The 18,918-nt window shown below is 51.0% G+C and overlaps 6 protein-coding genes across 6 annotated transcripts; 3 read left to right on the forward strand and 3 right to left on the reverse strand.

The window, feature by feature from the left end:
- Window positions 1-519: 519 nt before the first annotated feature.
- Window positions 520-5,624, forward strand: PFICI_02313 (uncharacterized protein; the record flags this gene model as incomplete). The annotated part of the gene is made up of 2 exons (XM_007830894.1): window positions 520-5,412; window positions 5,478-5,624. 2 exons carry the CDS (start codon window positions 520-522, stop codon window positions 5,622-5,624), a joined length of 5,040 nt encoding a protein of 1,679 aa, XP_007829085.1.
- A 2,765-nt stretch (window positions 5,625-8,389) lies between these two features.
- PFICI_02314 (uncharacterized protein) lies at window positions 8,390-8,872 on the forward strand (the record flags this gene model as incomplete). Its single annotated transcript, XM_007830895.1, has 1 exon — window positions 8,390-8,872. One exon carries the CDS (start codon window positions 8,390-8,392, stop codon window positions 8,870-8,872), a length of 483 nt encoding a protein of 160 aa, XP_007829086.1.
- A 916-nt stretch (window positions 8,873-9,788) lies between these two features.
- PFICI_02315 (uncharacterized protein) lies at window positions 9,789-11,141 on the forward strand (the record flags this gene model as incomplete). Its single annotated transcript, XM_007830896.1, has 1 exon — window positions 9,789-11,141. The coding sequence occupies one exon, from the start codon at window positions 9,789-9,791 to the stop codon at window positions 11,139-11,141; it is 1,353 nt and encodes a 450-aa protein (XP_007829087.1).
- Window positions 11,142-11,347: 206 nt separating this feature from the next.
- On the reverse strand, window positions 11,348-12,847 carry PFICI_02316 (uncharacterized protein; the record flags this gene model as incomplete). Its single annotated transcript, XM_007830897.1, has 3 exons — window positions 11,348-11,510; window positions 11,568-12,481; window positions 12,605-12,847. 3 exons carry the CDS (start codon window positions 12,845-12,847, stop codon window positions 11,348-11,350), a joined length of 1,320 nt encoding a protein of 439 aa, XP_007829088.1.
- A 645-nt stretch (window positions 12,848-13,492) lies between these two features.
- Window positions 13,493-15,091, reverse strand: PFICI_02317 (uncharacterized protein; the record flags this gene model as incomplete). Its single annotated transcript, XM_007830898.1, has 1 exon — window positions 13,493-15,091. The coding sequence occupies one exon, from the start codon at window positions 15,089-15,091 to the stop codon at window positions 13,493-13,495; it is 1,599 nt and encodes a 532-aa protein (XP_007829089.1).
- A 1,042-nt stretch (window positions 15,092-16,133) lies between these two features.
- On the reverse strand, window positions 16,134-18,359 carry PFICI_02318 (uncharacterized protein; the record flags this gene model as incomplete). Its single annotated transcript, XM_007830899.1, has 1 exon — window positions 16,134-18,359. The coding sequence occupies one exon, from the start codon at window positions 18,357-18,359 to the stop codon at window positions 16,134-16,136; it is 2,226 nt and encodes a 741-aa protein (XP_007829090.1).
- Between the last annotated feature and the right edge of the window lie 559 nt (window positions 18,360-18,918).

Raw genomic sequence — 18,918 nt, forward strand, 5'->3', positions numbered from 1 at the left:
TGGTGTCGAGAATCTCATCTCATGCAAGCGACCTTGTCAACCACAGACAGGCTGCGGCAACACTTTGGCGCCCGATTCTCGGTCATGTCGACTGCCAGCCAATCATGTCATTCAATGCGATCACGTCGTAAGCCGGCATTCGACAAGCACCAAGGAACGGCATTTCCATGTTTGACTGCCTGATGGGGACGCGTTTCAACTTTCCTCGGCATCCTTCCGGTTTTTGCTTGCCCTGTTCAGATCACTACCCCGTAACTTCTTTGTTCGAGACCAGGCCAACATGTCAACATCTCCGATAGACGGCTGCTGGGAAAGTGGTGATGCAAGGTTATGTGGCTGGATAATGTACATCAATCATTCCCAAAACCAACCAACCGGTTCAGGGTTGTTTTCTTCAGGTTGATCGAAGCCGCTGAAGCGACGAAAGATTGGATAAGATGCTTCCTGTAGGAGAGATACAGCGCACGGTAGATGGACTAGCGTCTTCGGGCGATACACGGGTAGGTGTACGGCACTCACATGCCAAGGTTGTATACTAACATTCCATGCCAGAAGCCAAATCATAGTCCATCGTTGGACAGCGAACCTGTCCAAGCAGATATTCAGTCCAAGCTCCGTTCTATTTGGGCAAAGGTTCTTCATGATGACCCGTCAAACTTCAATGGAGATGATGTCTTCTTTGAGGTTGGCGGCGACTCCATCACAGCGCAGCATCTCATTGATGCGGCGGCCAAGGATGGAATTCGCCTCACCATGGAGCAAATCTTCATGCACGCCTCGCTCGAGGATATGGCAGAAATAGCTCAAATGGCCGTGCCATCATCAGAACTACCCGCCCTAGAGGGCGACAGCAGCTCGCTGGACCAGGACCGGCTGGACACAATCGCCAGTCACCTCCATTTGCAAGCAGGAAGCATTGAGGCAGCGTACGGCCTGACGCCGATGCAAGAATCTCTTCTCGTCGAGGAAGAAGAGAGGCCAAACTCGTACATGCGACAGTTTGTTTTCCGCGTAGGGCCCAATTGTGATCTCGACCGCCTCCGCCATGCATGGAACGAGACTATCCGAGCAAGTCCTGTTTTGCGCACACGCTTTTGCCACGTAGAAGGGCAAGAAAAGCAACAGGTGGTCCTCAGAGAGGATGCCGAAACCATACCCTGGATCACCTTCAATTCCAGTCTTGCTACGTTTCTCAAGCAAGATGCGCACATGCCAATGGTGGTTGGCGACCGCTTTTTTCGCTACTCGATTATCGAAGACTCAGAAACTGGGGATACATACTTCGTCTGGACAGCGAGCCACGCTCTGTGTGATGGTCACTCTGTTGTCGAGGTTCTGTCCGATGTGGCGAGGCAATTTCAGGGCCAGGCTGTGCCGGCACGGCCACCATTTCAATTGTTTGTCCAATCCCCTGCTGTCAAGCCAGAAGCAGTCCACGAACGGCAGTTTTGGACTCGGGCTCTGTCCGACATTCATCCCAAACCATACCCGACTCTACCCCAGCACCTCGAATTCCGAGCCAATCCAAGTGCTATCTTGGAGCATTGCATCACCCTGGATCAGCTGCCGCCGTTTGGCGTCACGAAATCCCTCCTCCTGCGGGCCGCGTGGGCCATACTGCTGTCGCACTATACGGGTACCGAGGAGGTGGCCTTTGGTATAATCAACAATGGGAGGTCAAGTGTCATCCCAGATGTGCCAATGATAACAGGCCCGACCATCAACCTTGTGCCCGTTGTGCTGGGCGTCGATCCCAAGCAGCCGGTCTCTGCCCTCCTCTCCCGGGTTAGACTACAAGCCGCGGAGATGATGCCATTCGAGCACTCGGGCTTGTCCCGAATCCGCAAATTCCTGGCGACTGAAAACAACCAACATCCCACGGCGATGGATCTGCAAAGCTTGCTCGTCGTCCATCATGCATCCTTCACCAGTGCCATCGCGCTGTGGATGCAAAAACTTGGTCTCGAGTATCTAGATAGCCTCGGCAAGAAAGAGCAGCACTCATTTCCGCTCGTCCTCACGTTCGTGTTGTCGAATGAGGGTGCGGATGCTACGCGTATCCTGCTCCGCATCGAACACGATGACCGCGTCATTTCATCACCGCAGGCGCTGCATCTAGCCCATCACTTACAAGCCATCATCACGCAGCTCAGCCATGCTGCCCAAGATACCCTAATTGAATCCATCCGTCCGCTAAGTGACCACGATCTGCACCAGATCAGCGTATGGAACGCATCCACGCCTCCAGGTGAGGAGACTTGCCTTCACCATCTGTTTGAACACCAAGCGCGTCGCTCTCCTGACGCGACAGCAGTATGCAGCCTAGAGCGTTCTTTGACCTATGCTGAGGTGAATGCGTACGCGTCAACGCTCTCCATGCAGCTTGTTGAGCTTGGTGTGCGGCCCGAGGTCTTTGTTGGCGTCTGCTTCGAGAAGTCAATCTGGACCGTCGTGGCCATGCTCGCCGTCTTCAAAGCCGGTGGTGCGTATGTTCCTATTGATCCTGCACATCCGCCAAATCGTATCCAAGAAATCATTCAAACGGTCGGGATCCAAGTGGCATTGGCCTCGCCAATTGGCCGCAATATCCTGGAGAAGTTGATCAGCCCAGAAGATTTGTCCATTGTCCAGGTTCCAGATGGCTTTACTCCTCATCTCTACGTTGAACCATCGTACGTAGCCAGCCCATCGAACACGGCATATCTACTTTTCACCTCAGGAAGCACAGGGAAGCCGAAAGGGATTCTCATGCCTCATCGGGCCATCTGCACATCAATCCTGCATCATGGACCAGCTTTTGGCGCAGGTCCAGACTGGCGGACGCTGCAATTTTGCGCGCATACGTTTGACCTTTCAGTCGCCGAGTTCTTCACCACACTCTCTTTCGGCGGCTGTGTCTGCGTCCCATCAGAGGAAGACCGAGCCAATAAACTGGCGGGTGCCATCACGTCGCTGGCGGCTAATACTCTCATCGTCGTTCCCACAGTCGCCAATCTCCTCTTCCCGGAGGAGGTGCCGACATTGAAGACGCTGATCCTGAGTGGGGAGCCAATCCCAAAGGAATCCATTACCCGCTGGGCCGATCACGTCGATCTTACCTGCGCATATGGTCCCTCGGAGACAGCTGTATGGTGTTCAGGAAACATCAACGTGACTTCAGACGCACACCAGGCTCATGTTGGTCACAGTATCGGCGGCACCATGTGGGTAGTGGATGCCGACGACTATGGCACACTTGCGGCTGTGGGATGTATTGGCGAGATTGCTATCAGCGGCGCCATTCTCGGAGGCGGTTACTTCGGTGACAAAGACACCACCGACGCGGCATTTGTGATGGCACCCGAATGGATTCGCAATCTCACGGGCGACACGATGCTGTATCGTTCTGGAGATCTGGCACGGTATAACCCCGACGGCAGCTTCCAAGTCGTAGGACGGCGCGATACGCAGGTCAAACTACGAGGATTACGGATCGAGCTGGGCGAGATCGAGAACCGGCTGACGCAAGGAGGGTTGGTGGCAGCTGCTCTGGCCTTCCTCCCTCCGACGGGCCCGGCCGCAAGGCGCATCGTGGCCGTTGTCAGCCAGGCCAAGTCTGACTTGGACCAGGCCGCGGCAGCAACGCCAACTGCACAGGGACAAACAGACTTCATCGCCTATAGGCCGCGTGGCAGCTCAGACGAGCTCATATCCAGGCTCAAGCAGCGTTTGCTCTCAACAGTGCCCGACTATATGGTTCCGTCCGTATGGATCGTGCTGGAGAGGATGCCGCTTCTCATATCAGGAAAGATCGACCGCAAGAGGCTGAAGTTGTGGGTGCAAGAAATGAGTACCAAAACCTACAATGACGTAGCTGGCAGCGACCAAGACAATGCAGATGGTGCTGCGGTGGTTCCAGGGTCTCTCGCCGACCAGCTACGACAGCTCTGGGCCGGTGTTCTTCCACTTTCGGCCGACGATATAACCATGAGCACTTCCTTCTTTGCCGCTGGAGGTGACTCTATAGCTGCTATTCAGATCATATCACAGGCCAGAAGGACCCTGCCCGACCTGCGTATTTCGGCACGCGCCATCATCAACGCCAAGACGCTCGGAAATCTAGTGACACTGCTCGAGGATGAAGAGCACCGAAAGCGAGAGCAGCAGCAACAAGAGGACAAGACAGCCTCGATCTCCATCCAAAGGCTCGCCCCAGGATCGGGATTAGCATTGCTCGCGCCGTACCAGTCGCTCGTTGCATCACGTCTAGCAGCCAAGCCCACGACTGTCAGCATTCAGATCGAAGATGCCTACGCGCTTTCTGCCTTCCAGCGCGAAGTCGTCCGCGCGCGCGATACCAATCCTGCGGTCCTGCTTATGTCATGGCGCATGGAGCTCTGGTCCCTCACTCATGAAACGCTCTCCCTGCCGCGCCTGGTATCCGCCTGGCGGAGCGTCGTGGCCCGGTTTCCAGTACTGCGCTCCATTTTTCTCAAGGATTCCCCAAAGCGCCTAGGCCTTCCAGTTATGCAAATACTTTTGAGTGCAGATGCCGCCGCCGATGCTGCAGTGCTCGTGTCGGAAGCGTCAGCTGGAGATTCAGAACCGGTGTTTGACGACTTGGTCGTGCCACCTGTGGACGATTCATTTCTCCCGCATCGCGCACATGTGATTCGGCACGGGGAAAGGACATACATGCACGTCGAGATGGATCATCTCCTCATCGACGGGTGGTCGCTGGGGTTAATCAAGAAGGCGCTGCTGGAGGCCTATGAAACCGAAAGCGCTTACAGCGGTGTCACCAGCTCGTACAAGGCATTCGTTGCCGCTCAAACTGCCCCGGAGCGCGTGCTCGCCGACGATGGATATTGGTCACGCCTGCTACACGACTTGTCGCCGTCCTTGTTGTCAACCGCACTTCCCGAGCCTGACCCAGCCTCACGGCAGCACAAGCGTCTGAGGAAGACCCTCATCCCTCTCCCTTCGATCTCGGCCGCGAGCCTCATCCCTTACGGCGCCGCTCATGGCATCACGCCGGCTTCCTTGTTCTCCGCAGCATGGGCGCAGACGCTGTCACATTTTACCGGGCTGGGTGATGTTGCGTACGAATTCATCGTCAGCGGCCGGGACGAAGATATTGGTGACAACCTCGGCACCTCCGCGTGGGACCTTGTAGGGTGCTGCATCAACGTGCTGGTGCATCGAGTGCGGGTGGATACGGACCTGGCTGGTTTGGCGTCGAGAATCCAGGAGGCAAGCGACGAGGGAGTGCGCCGGCAGTCATCCAACGTTCGTGAAGTCGCTCAAAAAGTGACCTCTGCGAAACTGTTTGACACGGCCATCAATTTCCAGCGACGGCCGGCCGCGGTAGAGAATGAGACGCACACGCTGAGGGTAGACGACGACTTGAAGCGAAGTGTGGATCCGTGGCATGTAAGTCTGCACTGCCAATCGGCTTGTTTGATCAAGCGAACCTAATGCGCTAACCGTGTGAACAGTTTGACGTTCTCGTCAGGGTGCTGGATATCACCGACGACAACACCTTCCGGCTATCGTTGGAATTTTTCGAACAGGACTACAGCCCAGAAGCTATGCAGAAAGTAGGAGAGCATTGGTGGCAGATGGTTCAGAACCTGACCGTCTAAGAACAATCTTTGGGGATAGGGAGAGAGGTCGTGAGGAGGTACCATGTAGATAGACTTGAGCGGCCCTGAAAATGAGGATACCACTATAAAGGCCCCTTTGGTTCGTACAACCTTATCCGACTCGTATCTCTGATGCTTGTCAACACTCCTCGTTGTTGCTAGAGCCTCCATTAGCAACAGAGCTTGGACTTTCTGGACGGAGTGATGGTGATGGCGGGCATACCAGGCTACGTGTTTGCGATGCTCAAATTGGGGTCATCGTACATAGTCGAATCTTGCATCACTTTCACATAGGTAGCCACCCACCTCAAGGCAGTCTGCGTACACTGCCACAACGACAATCCTTCTATATGTGTGTGAATGCTCCTGGATACAATTGCACAGCCATGAGGCTTGGCAGTAGACTTGGCAGCCGATTAGCAGGCCACAATGGCGTCTTTTCGAGCATGGTCTCTTTTACTCCAATCATGTCTAGGCACTCGCATTTGCTTCAAATCAAGGAGATTAGTGTAAGCCCGTCCGCTCCCAGAAAATACCCCGTCTTGGTTAAAGCTTTTGGTCGTAGGTGTTTCTGAATGCGCTAGTTCATCTTTGACCATGTGAGAAGGAAAAGCATAACGTGTGTGGGATACCTGCAGTCAGTAAAAGAATAAAACTTCCTATGAAATTGGGGATACTGTCTTCGGGGTCAAAATTATCAGAAAACATCATCTGATTGTCATGTTGTCGCACTGACGTAGTCAATACCCACTGCAGATGACCTGCTTACCTAGGTACATATATCGTTCGCTCTTCAGGACCTCTCTTTTGTAGATTAGAGATCAACTTAGACATCTTTCAATGCTTCCTCGATCATCTCGTCTTCAGTTTCACCTTTGCACATTGGCTCAGGGTGAGACATTATTTCATTCCATCAAGATTAGTATATAATACATATATCATCGCACCAAACTACTGCGCCAAGTTGCCTGTGGTGTTGCACGATATATCACTCTGGACTAGCCTGACCTAGGTGTGCAGCTCCTCCTTTTGCGATACGGCTCAGAGGTACATCGCAATATATGGATACTTTCCAAACACAGGTGTACTATATCATTCTTGCGCCGCATCATCCCTTCAGCCGAGAGCCGACTCTGCGTTTCCCACGACTGAAAAGCAGGATCTGGAGCCTTACCGCCCCTCATTCCGTGTTTTTGTACAAGCTTGTGGTGGAATCAACGTAGCACAAGCAGGGCGTTGAATGCCGCAGCGCGAATGCGGAGCAATGGTCAAGATGCGGCACAGCAATTACATCGAAACACAAAAAGCAAAATAAAAATAAATCCTAGTTGATCCTTCAAGCAAGGCTTTCAAGTCACATTTGAGGTCCAGATCTCCTGGGCGGTGCCGACTGCTAGAATAGCAACAAGGCCCCAAACCATTCGGGCGTCATCGGTCTTTTATCCCGAAACGTATATACCAATAGCCTGAGCATTTAGAGTTTTAGGTGAGCTGTATATAGGTGCCAAAAACTCTAGGATAAGTCTTTTGCTACGGAACAGCGGTATTTGGTGGATCATATAATGCAGCCTTGCATTGATTTGATATTGGTCTCCTGATCGCCATGCAAGACCCGGGGACTACAACCGGATACGGATGGCTGGAGAAATCCTAATAATTCAATGACCAATAAGGTCAGCTTGGCTAACTCCCTGTACCGTGTATAAATGTATGGGGTTCCCAGGGATTAGGCTGGGTCCACCCAAATACTTTGTAAGCCTGTACCTTGTCGTTGAACCAGACTCAACATGGTGTTCAGTAGTGGAAAGGCATCAACGCTTGTGCATTCAGATTATCCCAGTTAGAATCAAGATGATCTCAGTGGTCTCGTAGAGTTTGGGGGGGGGCATCTTGTGTGCTGATACCCTTACACGTATAGTGCAACGTCGACTTCTAGTTCGACACTGATTGGGTCGCTTGCAGGTGATATTGTGCCGTGAGATTACAGCTAATAAGTATCAGAGCCTTGCGGCTTACCCTGGGCGCACATTAGATTAGAACCTGTTATTTTTGAACGCTGAAGGCCAAGTTTTATTATAAGAAACGGATGTAAACTAGCGAGCATGCCCTATTTTCAATTGTGGTCCTTTCTTTTAGTATACCTAGGGAAATAGCTTCCACCGTATCAAGATTTTATTAGTTTCGTCCTTCTTTTCTTCGAAAGACCTTGATTCTCACTGTGGTTACTTCTTGTTTTTTTTGCTTTTGGCTTTTTCGTTATCAATTATATTCGATGTCGAATCTTGGACCTCTTACAACAACATACTCGGCGAGTGGGTCGAATTGCAATTCTATCATCCATTTGAATAATGCTTTAGCATACGGGACAACGAATGCCAGTGCATCTTCATGTTTTCCTACTAGTTTTATCCCTTACGATGGCTATTACTACTCACCTGGGATTTGCCCATCGGGTTATACTTACGCGTGCTTCGCTGGACTCGGTGATAGTGGCACGGCAGCCACATGCTGTCCGTCGTAAGTAATATTCGCAGATTTTTCTTTCATGGTTAACTATTTTTCTTTTTGTTTTTTTTTTCTTCAATTTTATAAACAAACACTTGTGTGCTAATATTTTTTTAATATACAATAGTTCCTATACTTGCCAAACTGGCCGGGCGGGCACTGATCCTGCTGCTTGCGCGTCGGTTATGCTTACTGATAGCTCCTTCACTATTAGTGAGTACATCGAAACAGGTCCGACGACTCGGTCCGCGAAAGTAACGATGTTCTTCACCGCTGGCAATCATGTATATGCGGGCGGTGTTGTTGTGCGCCGGTCTGGTAATGATCCAACGTGGACTGAGACGGGTCCTACAACAACAAGAACAAGCGGCAGTCTGAGCGACCCGACTCAAACCGGGGGGAGCAACAAAACCGATCCAGACACTTCTGGACTAAGCACGGGCGCCAAGGCGGGCATTGGCGTGGGTGTGGCCGTAGGGGCTCTCGTCTTCATCGGGTCTTGCATCGCTGCATACTTGATCGGTAAGCGCAAGAGACAGGCGGCGCGCGCCGAGGCATACCAGGCGCCGCCACAGTTTGCAGAGCACGATATACATCCTGCAGACCATGGAGGCTGGAATGAAGGCGCGAGATTGCAGGAAATGCCGCCAGCGGAGCTAGAGGAGCAGCGGAAACATGTAGAACTGGGTGGGCTTATGGCCTATGAGATGGCAGCGCCAGATGAACACGTAGCAAGAGTATAAATGGATCGAGAAGCAAGGCATCAGATGATGGCCACTACTAGACGTCTTAGTCAGGAAAGTTTTTTTGGACGGAGAGATCGTACTCGCCCTCATCAGAAAACATGCTACGCTCCACTGGAAAATAAGGTTAATTCTGCCAACAAGCAACAAACATAATTGAGTACCTAGTGGTTGGGGTCCACAACGCCTGTACGGCACTTTGCAACCCACAGAACAGCCCGTCAAGATACCAAAAAACCCTTAATATCTCAAGTCCTATCACAGCCTTGCCTATGACAAGGAGGTAAGCTTGTGCACCCCCTGTATGAAAGCTACATATGTGAAATGGCCCCTCCCAGGATCGGTACGTATACATAGTATGAACTGGTTCCGTACTAGGTTAGATGACCCGTATTGACTTGAGAACGAGTGCTGATTGGACTGGCAAATATCAAATCCAACTAGCGCACAAAAGTTTCCCTGTCCCATGGTTACATTGCATACATACATACCCACCCACGACGTCGGTGCCGTACATATTGTGGCGCCTCAAGCCCACGAAAGATGCCATTATAAATGACATGAACTCAGGGTCTATCTACTTCTTGATATATCACTAAGCAGACCTGCCAAATTACGAAACATTGGCTCGCAAAAGATACCTAGCCGTGAGACATTGCGTTATGAACTGCGCGCCGGCGTGTTTGTAAGTATGGCAGAGCAGTCGGACCACCTAGATGTAGGCACAGCCCCACCAGACTGGGAGCGCCACCGGGCACGCATCACACGTCTTTATGCCCTGCACACGCTATCAGACGTGATGCAAATCATGCGTGAGGAGCAGCATTTTACAGCCAGGTAAGGAAATGGTGTTTGTTCCACCATGACTCAGCCGCCTTGAACGTTTGCTCACCGTACATTTGGTGTTAGTCAAATGATGTACAAGAAATATATTCGCAAATGGGGTATTCGGAAAAACCTACGATCCATTCATGTCGTCGACATTCTTCGAAAGGATCCCAATATCGGGTTCAATGAAGTTTCGACTCGGTATACAGGGCTGGTCGATGCAAAAAGGGTCCAAGTCTATTTGCACCGTCTTTCCGAAAAGCGGCGACAGCAGATTGAAATCGAAGCGGTAGCTCATGGTGATGGCGGGCACTTGACTGGGCGCTTGACACCGTCACTCAACGTCGTCACATTCACGACGACAGCCCCCGAACGGTACCTGCACCATGTACAAGACTATATTAGGGGAACATTTACATCCGGAACGTGGTCCAAGCTGTGGGCGCCGAATTCGACCTCGTATGCGAGGAATTTTTACCTAATCGATTTGGCGATAACGGCAAAAAATGCCTTCATTCACGGCTATAGTAGCGAAGCCTTCGGCATCATCCATCTTGCCTTCAGTCAGCTTGGGCCCTGTATGAGATCCGATACAGTCGACATGCTGGCTTGCATCCATTGGGTGGGCTTGATCTATTACAGCTTCAGCCCAGAGACTGCCGGTTCTTGGTTCAAGTACAGTATTGGTTTGTCCAGAATCATCTATGCCTCGGGCCACTATCCGCAGTATCAGACGGCTTGGATCGAGCAACTGGGCGAGATCGAAATAGAGCAGTGGATCCATGTGTCAGTGCGAGCAATCGAGTTCAACATGCGCAACTTGTGCAAGCATCTCATCAATGATGGAAGACCAAAGTCAGACTTTGTTCCATTGACAGCAATGCTGATATCGCGTACTCGTGGGATGGGAGCGGCCGTCATTCCGCCGGCCGATTTTGCCAATGTAGGACGCCTGACGTGGGAGGGGTTTGGTTGCGTAGACCTCGAGGACTCCTGGACCAAGTTTGCGCTCGCCGGCGTCCTCTTCGACGAGGGAAAATACAGCAAAGCAAAAGGAATCGCCGAGGATATTTTGAAAATGAACAAGGCCGACAATCGTCAAGTGGTAGGGCTTTGCTTCCGGATCCTGTTTTTAATTGCCATGAAGACCGGAAACATGGACGACGCCATGTTCTGGGCCAGAGAGTCTACCTCATTTTGGACAACTCATCTAGACGCCGAGAATGAGCTGACGATCGATGCAATTTATGACATGCAGGAGCTGCTGCGCAGCAGAGGTGACGTCGGTGCAGCAAGAGACTGTCAAAAGCATATCAGCACTATGTTGAACCGAAGATGCGAGCGCATACAGCGGGAAATTCACGGTTACGATGTTTCGAGCAGCTCCTCTGAGATGCTAGCCAGCAGTAACATTGTCGGAATGTGGATAACTTGCAGATGAACCAGGTTCTAGGTATTGGCGGGGCGGATTGACGTGATTCAACTATTGAGAGGAGATGATATGATTACATCGTGATTAACTTCCATCTCTTCCCGATCCAGTAAACAACTCATGGAGCCTGCGCAGCATTGTCCGATTTCTTGGTGGAACCGACCGTGTGATTCGCGATCAGAGGATGGTGTTCACTATTTAGAGTAAAGTTCCTCTTATCCCTCCCAGATCACCTCAATGACAGCCAAAGCTGACCTAGGAGGCGTGTTGATCGAGACAACTTTGAACCTGGCATCAGCTTTGGCAAAGAGTCCATACCAGTCCTCTTTGCTACGGTCTTGAGCATTGAAGATCATCTTCATGATCAAGTCTGATCCCCTATTCTGTTTATTAGCCCGTAGTTATCAATTCTTTGTGCCAAAGAGTATGACTTACCAAGCAATCTGGTTCTTTACCAATCTCGATGCATCAGGCTCAGGGAGACAGGCCTCATTCACAAATAGTCTGGCGCCAGGTTTCAAGGCTGGGATTTGGTTCCTCAGCATGCGCACTGCGTACTTGTCTGACCAATTATGAAAGATATTGCGGAATATGTAGACGTCCGCATCCTTCACCGCTTGCTCCTCAAAGAAATCGTACGCGCCAAAACTCAAGCGTCCTCGTAACGCCTCTGGCACTTCGGTTCCCTCCACCACTTCCGGTCTGTCGAGGGAAATAGCCTCCTGGATTCCATCAAATCTCTGCAAGAGCGCCATGCACAACCTGCCCTCGGAGCCGCCAATGTCCACGACCTTCCGCGGACATGACTCGGGGCTTTTATCCCACCCGCAGCCCTCGACGAAATGCCGAACATCGTGGCTAGGTATCTTACTTGCAAGCGACATGGCACTGGCCACCATAGACACCCTCTCCGGGTCCCCCGAAATGGCCGAGTAGTAATCCGTTCTGACGGCTGCTGCCCCCTCGTCGTCCCCTTGCTTTGGTGCAAACGTCCCCAGGAGAGCGGCCACGCCTGCCGCATCACCCGGCTCCTCCGACCCCGGATAACGCTGCAGCGTGTCGGCCAGCACCAGCCCCGCAGACGCTTGTTCCTGGAGCAGCATGCCCAGCATGTCGTGCGCGGGCGGCGTCGCGGCCAGGAACGCCGACGGAGCATTGTGGCGCACCATGCCCTTTTCGGGCTCGTCAAACAGGCGCAGCGACGTGGCCATGCGGAGGTAGCGGCGCAGGTCCGCCTCGGGCAATCCACAGCGTTCCGCGAGCTGGGAGTGCGATATAGTCTCGTTTGGGCCGAGGTGTTGTGCGATGCGGAAGCGGTAGATGCCGTGCAGTGTTGCATTGATGGCGGGCTTGGAAGAGATTTCTTTTTAGTGATAGATCGCCATGACTTGGGAAATGCCGTTGAAGCAAGAGTTACACCAGGGAATCATGGTAACAACGAGATCAAAAGTATTGATAAGATATGCACGTACCACGGGAAGCATGGACGAAAAGAGATGGCCGACAGGACCGAGCACCAGGGCTCGCAGCTCGTCGAGAGCTTCTATCAAATCATCACGGATATCTTCAAGCTCGGAGCCGATCGGCAATACCGCTGGAGCTGCAGCGTCAAAGGATGGTTGTGGAATGCCTGCAGATTTCAACCCGCCCTCGATAGAGACTGTCCGGATTTGGATCAGCTGAGCTAACTCGGATAATGATCTTGTTGGAGACATTCTGGAAATTAGCAAGTCGTTAATTTTCTTGAGTCGACCTTTGTTTCAAGATTCTATCTCATGTTGCTGTCTTCCTATTACTCATCTTTATATTCTTCGGTATATCGAGCTTAAGCGCCGCATCCGTAAGCCCGCCTCGGATCCGCTTATTCGGGGTCCTAGCCGGGCCCGGAGCGGAGATCGGCTTAAGCGGGCCAGTCTGACTGGCCTTCACCGTCCAAGTCTAAATAGTTAATACTCCAACCTTGTATTAATTAGCCGGCGAAATTACTCACATATCCTCACCGCCCGATCAAGAAATTGCGACTCGCGTGGTGGTAATGCGCCTTGCCCCTCAGCTGCATGTTTGACAAGTCAAGGTGCTCAAAAGGTTTGGATCTGGCGGTTACTGCCAACGCTCACCACTGTGCCTTTTAGTATGGGAAGGTGGCACAAAGTTGGCTGGCTGTCAATAATAGACGCTAAAAGGCAGAAGCATGGATCAAAGCATTGTATTGTGACTTTCTTCTGTAGTGCTCATTGTCATGACGCCTTCTGCCAGGATGAAATCGCGGCTCGCCTCACCGTCTGGGACTCGGCGTTATTGATTAGGTTTCATTCATGTAATCACGGTAAGAGCTAGAAAACTTGTGCTAAAGGTTAGCTTCAATACTTATCTCTTTTGTTTGTATCGTCGCTTTGTACGAGGCCACCCCCGAAATGTGGCCTCCGTGTGGTACTAAGCTGGGCTGAGACTGAAACGGGGCCTGGATCCTGACGGTCCTTTGCTTCGTTGTACTCGATTACCAAGGCGCCTCGATTCGGTGATTGACAAAGTGCAGTATTTCTCCACGCCTCCTCCAGCTCCTGATCCGCATCCAAAACAGGCGTACTAGCGATCTCCAATAAAGGTGCCTGGGCGGAATACCGCACGGCGCAGTAAGGTCGATATGATTTCGGTGTTGTGCCGCATCCGGATTCAATCTTCAACTCTGTTAGCAAAGGCATGTCGCTGGCAGCTTTTGCCGCAGCTAGAAACCATGGCTTAATGGTGGTAAGATTGGGCGCGCCGCGGAATTCGTAGAGCCTCCAGTCCTCCTCAGCCGGTGCGTCTGGCTTATCGTCCATGAGATTATCTGCCTCGAGCCATGCCTCTTCATCTTCGATGGCGTCGGGGTGTTGGTCGAAGAGCCAGTTCCCGGAAGGTGTCACAGCGGAAAGAGTCAGATTCAAAGTCTGCATGTTGGGCCATTGTGCGGCGTCGGTGGAATCGTGCTCGGAACCTCTAGGTACCAAGAAATTGTGTTCAAGCGAGGCTTTAATATCGACCGTGACGAGACCCTTGCAGAGCTTTCGCAGTGCTGTACTGAGTCGATCTCCTGCGAAGTCCCCAGTATCTAGGATGTTTGTGGGCGAGTGTTTATGGTTCCTGGGAGGGGTCCGCGTATAGTGTAGAACCACGCGCTTCAATGACTGCGGCAGATCGGCCAGCCGCTCCGCAAAGTCCCGTCTCAAAGCTTTTCTGAGTGAGACATCCTTCTTCTCGTTGTCAGAGAGATGCCATATGATCTTGTCAAGCTTGCCTAGCTTGGCTGCGATACGGCAACAAGCGCTTGGGCTGATGCGGCGATACTTGAGGTCTTGCTCCACCGGGTCAGGGACGCAGAAGGTCGAAAAACAATCAATTCTCGATTTGAGAGGTCCCAAGAGGTCAAGATAACTCTGATCAAAGCGGGCATTCAAAATATTGTCGGTGAGACCATTCATCCTCGTCCTACGTATGCGAGGCCAGTCGGGACAGCGCCAGGGATCACTCGGTGAGTAGGCGCGCAATCGCAGCACCCGATCGTGACTGTTGTTGGAATTGGGCGCATCTAGTTTGTGCAAAAGGGCAAATAGCGCATCTAGACTTTGGGTGAAGCACTGATTGTTGCTGGCCTTGTCTGCCTCGTTTTCCACGCGACAGGCGGCCGCTTCATCATAAGCGTCTAGGACCACCTCTAGATCGACCAAACGTACATATTCGAGTCGTTGGGATGTGACGATACGGCCAGCAGCCTTCAAGCGTTGAGTAGAGAGGAACAATTCCTGAAAAGTCTGCCTTTCCACGTGGTGTTGCCAGAGCTTGGAGACAGTGGCCAGATGGGCAATTGATCCATGTTTCTTCCAGGGCTTGGCTATGCTTGTAATGGGTAGTCCCATTCCATTGTCTGGCACGAGATAAGAGATGATTCGAATGAGTATCTCTGGCGGCAGTTTGTCCATACTGAAGGGTCCAAGAGAGGTGAGCTGCGACGCGGGATGGTTCGAAATTTGGTTATGGTGACGGTTATGCCTGGTCTGCATGTCGTGTTCAAACCGGAGCAGGAGGGGTCAGGGCAAACTGAGGGATTGATGGCTACTACATTCTGTATGGGATCATGGTGGGGGCAATGCGCTGTTACGGCGCATCGTTAGGTATAAGCGAGCTACACATTGCATTATATCGTATCACAGGCTATCGAGGAAATGGTTCACTTTCGATATGTAGACACTGTTAGAGATATAGAAATAAATGGAGCGCTTCTATATATACATATTCATATTAACTATCCAACCTTTTTTAAAGCAACTCAAATGATATAATGATTATCACCCATATTTATTATGTGACGGCGTAGCAACGCCATCACCGGGCTGCAGCTAACTAAGCCCGACCTCCCCACCCCAGTGTTAGATAGCTGATTAGGTACCTATTTAGCGGGATCGGAGATCCCGCAAACGTTTAATCGCCAGCTTAGTTAATTTACAAAACATACCCTTTTATATACCTAGCTGAGCCTCATTAAGAGGGTGTGCACCGTGACCAGCACCGTCTGAACCAACGTCAGTACAACAGATCAATATGTACATGTAGATTTGACATGCAAGGCGAAGCGTTAGTCAGCTTTTACTTGACTTGCCATCGACTTGGAAAATGTGGTCAAAGATAAACGCGATTCAAGCAATAGGATTGGAATTGCGCTGTTGTGAAGGCTCGTGTATAGGACAGCACGGAGATTTCGACAGGCACTCTTCGGACAAGCTAGGTGATTGGTATGGAAATACTGTACCGCGTGATTGAATCACAAGTAAGCCTGCCTTTTCATGCAGTTGAAATCGCCTGCGGAGTATTTAAAAGATCCTGGCTATATCCATTTTGATCAAGCTCGATATTGCCTTTGCTCTTTTTTCTTCTTCTTTTCTTCGCAAGCATAAGAAATTATGCCAGGGAGTCCAGCTCTACCGTTACCAACCATTGCTCGTCGTGAGAATTTTGAAAGAGGTCCTAGTACAGTAGAATCTTGTCAAAATCTTTATCTAGTTTATGACTCAACTCTCCTTCCATCATCCCATCTATGTAGCATTCTCCGATTAGCGCCCATAAATCTAGACCATTGGCCGTGGTCATCTTTCTCAGGACGACAGGAACTGTGCAACCAACGAGTATGGCAATCCGATCACCAGCGCACGATCTGATGGGCACAAGACCAAAGGACGTGGTTGTTGTGGCAAACTGTCGACTCCCTGAAAGCATGAATCCCATGGAGCAAAGGGCTTCTTGGCCAAAATGACTCAAAGGTAGAGATGCACGTTTATTTTTCTCCTGCTGGCCGTGTTTCTCCACGAACGATGCCCGAAAGGCTCTCCGGGCGTCACTAAGCCAAGAATTGGTAACATGGCGTACACGGTCCCCAACTATTCTCCTATTCCCAGTCATGGCTCTGAGCAAGTGATCGCTAGGGCAGCCATCATTGTCGACGTGATGCTCCATCCCAGGCATCCGAATCCATTGTTCCCAAGGGAGTCGGATTGTGATTCCCTTTCCGTGACGCAGCGCCGAGGGTGGTTCGCAAGGTGCAATTGCTTTAATGGTATCCACAAATCTTCCCAGACCAGGAAAGAATGAGCAAGTATCAATATCATCATGGAAACCATGCAAGAGGCTCGAGGAGATATTGAAAGCATAGTAAACCGCTCCATTGTGGAGTTTGAAGTGATGAAGAGGGTCGTGAGTCATGTCCGACATTTTAGCACAGTCAAAGCAATAGTCAAAGTGACCACTGCAATCTTGGCACCGAACGCCTGCGCCTTCAATCTTCTTGTCGCATCCATCACACAAAATATTGTCGGCCTCAACGCGCTCCGGGTGATCAAGCGGCAAACGCCGGAGAGGCTGGCCAAATGTCGTTAGCGAATTGCGCTTATAACCAAGTATCCGGCAAACAAAGCTCTCAGAGGGCTCATTATCATCTGAAGTATTTTTGTCTACACGGACATTGTTTTCATTCCTGAAGGTTTCGTCCCGGGGGGCAAACCATGGGGTCCAGCCAGACTTGAGGGACTCAATCATTTGTCGGGATTTGTCATCTGCACAGTGGCATATGATATCCTCAGACCCGGTTCTTTTCATAATTTGCAACGAGACCTTGCGATAGAGATCAGCCACTGTTGCTGTCGGACTATAGTCCGGTAACCAATCTGACATGTTGACATCAGATGCCATGGACAACAAAGCATACACGCCATCAAGGGGGTCAAAACATGCGAAACCAGCAAAGTCGTCCAAAAGCTTTTCCAACGACAGTTCGATGGTTTTTCCTTTCTGTATCGCCTTCTGGGTACTGGTGAGGCGATAGATTGAATCAACAGGATCGACATCCATGGACGGTAACACGTTGGCATGCCCTGGTATGCGTTCCCAAACGTTGTGTCTCTGATGGCCCTTAACACGATGGTATGGATTCTCCTTCAGCTTCATGCTAAGAATGTTCACATATTCCAGACACTTTTTGCGACTGCCAATCCAGAAGTCAACATGGCCCGATAAAGCAAATTCCTGCACGACCCAGCGACGCGTGAACCACGGGCGAGCGAAGAAGTCGTATATAGCCACCCAACATTCGTCCGTGTTTGTAGGAGACATTAAGAATTCGTCGCAAGCCTGGGTGAACTTGCGAGTTGCCTCAGCTCGGTCGGCTAGATACTGAGCGCTCTTGGACTGGAAAAGATTTGTGATATGAGATCGATCGAGCTTCTCGAGGTGAGCTTCGAACCGATCAATCAGATCCAACGCCAAGTCGCTGTTGTGAGAGGGTTCTCCAAGCCAGACAAAAGTGTTTTGCCCACGATACACCTTGTCCATTGTCCGGACCTGGTGACCCTTTTCAACCGTGTCATCCTGATTGATGCAGATTGCATCGACCCAAATGACCCGATTCTTGAAGGAGCGACGCGCATGCTGAAGTAATACTTTGAGGTTTGGTCTCATGAGAAAGGGGTGCGACTGTTCAGCCTCCTCCGAGTGCCTGAGCAATATCTCGGCGGCAGGCTTCTCGATTCCCCATGTATATGATATTGGGTGGTAATAAGGCGCGTCTCCCCGAGGCAGTTGAATCAATACACCACTGAGCTTCTCTTCGTCTTGGTCGGAGGCTTCATCAAGCTTCAAGAGCCGGAAGTAGTTATCCGGGTCCTTCAAAGGCGTGTAAATTGGGTTGTATTCGGTGCCCATTGTCCGTTGTATATATTGTAGTACTCAGCAAGGGATGCACCTTTTGCTAGTTGCGGGATAAACCTAGGCGCTGTGCACTGCCCCGAGAGATGTGACTCCAAAATTTGAATCGGTTACCTTAATGGCGTGCCCAATTGCGAGCTGATTGAGAAGCTTGTAGGACTTTGGAACGCGAAATGAATAACAGATTGAAAGACCCTTTTTCAATTGTCGGATAATGGTGGGAAGAAAGGATTTCACATAAGGAATCGACTTCATTCAGCTAAGCTGTTTCAGTCGTGCCGATGGGTAGCCATAGTTTTGAAAGGCCTTTGAGGTGTGATATAATATGCAAGTTGACGTAGCTTTGCTGGTGGGCATCTTCCCAGCGTTTAATCAAATATCTTTTTGGAAGAGGTATTGCAGCGGGATACAGATGTACCGAGCTGAGATGTCAGCGAACCAGGTATAATTCCAGTCCACCATCTTTCTAGAGCCTTGCAATGGTGATCTCAGCAATTCATTCTTCTTGATTCGAGTGGCCGATATCTCGGAGGACATACAAAACCAACGACTTTCA

The sequence above is a fragment of the Pestalotiopsis fici genome, assembly GCF_000516985.1.
Source record: "Pestalotiopsis fici W106-1 unplaced genomic scaffold PFICI_Scf_2, whole genome shotgun sequence".
In the NCBI taxonomy this organism is placed as follows: domain Eukaryota; kingdom Fungi; phylum Ascomycota; class Sordariomycetes; order Amphisphaeriales; family Sporocadaceae; genus Pestalotiopsis; species Pestalotiopsis fici.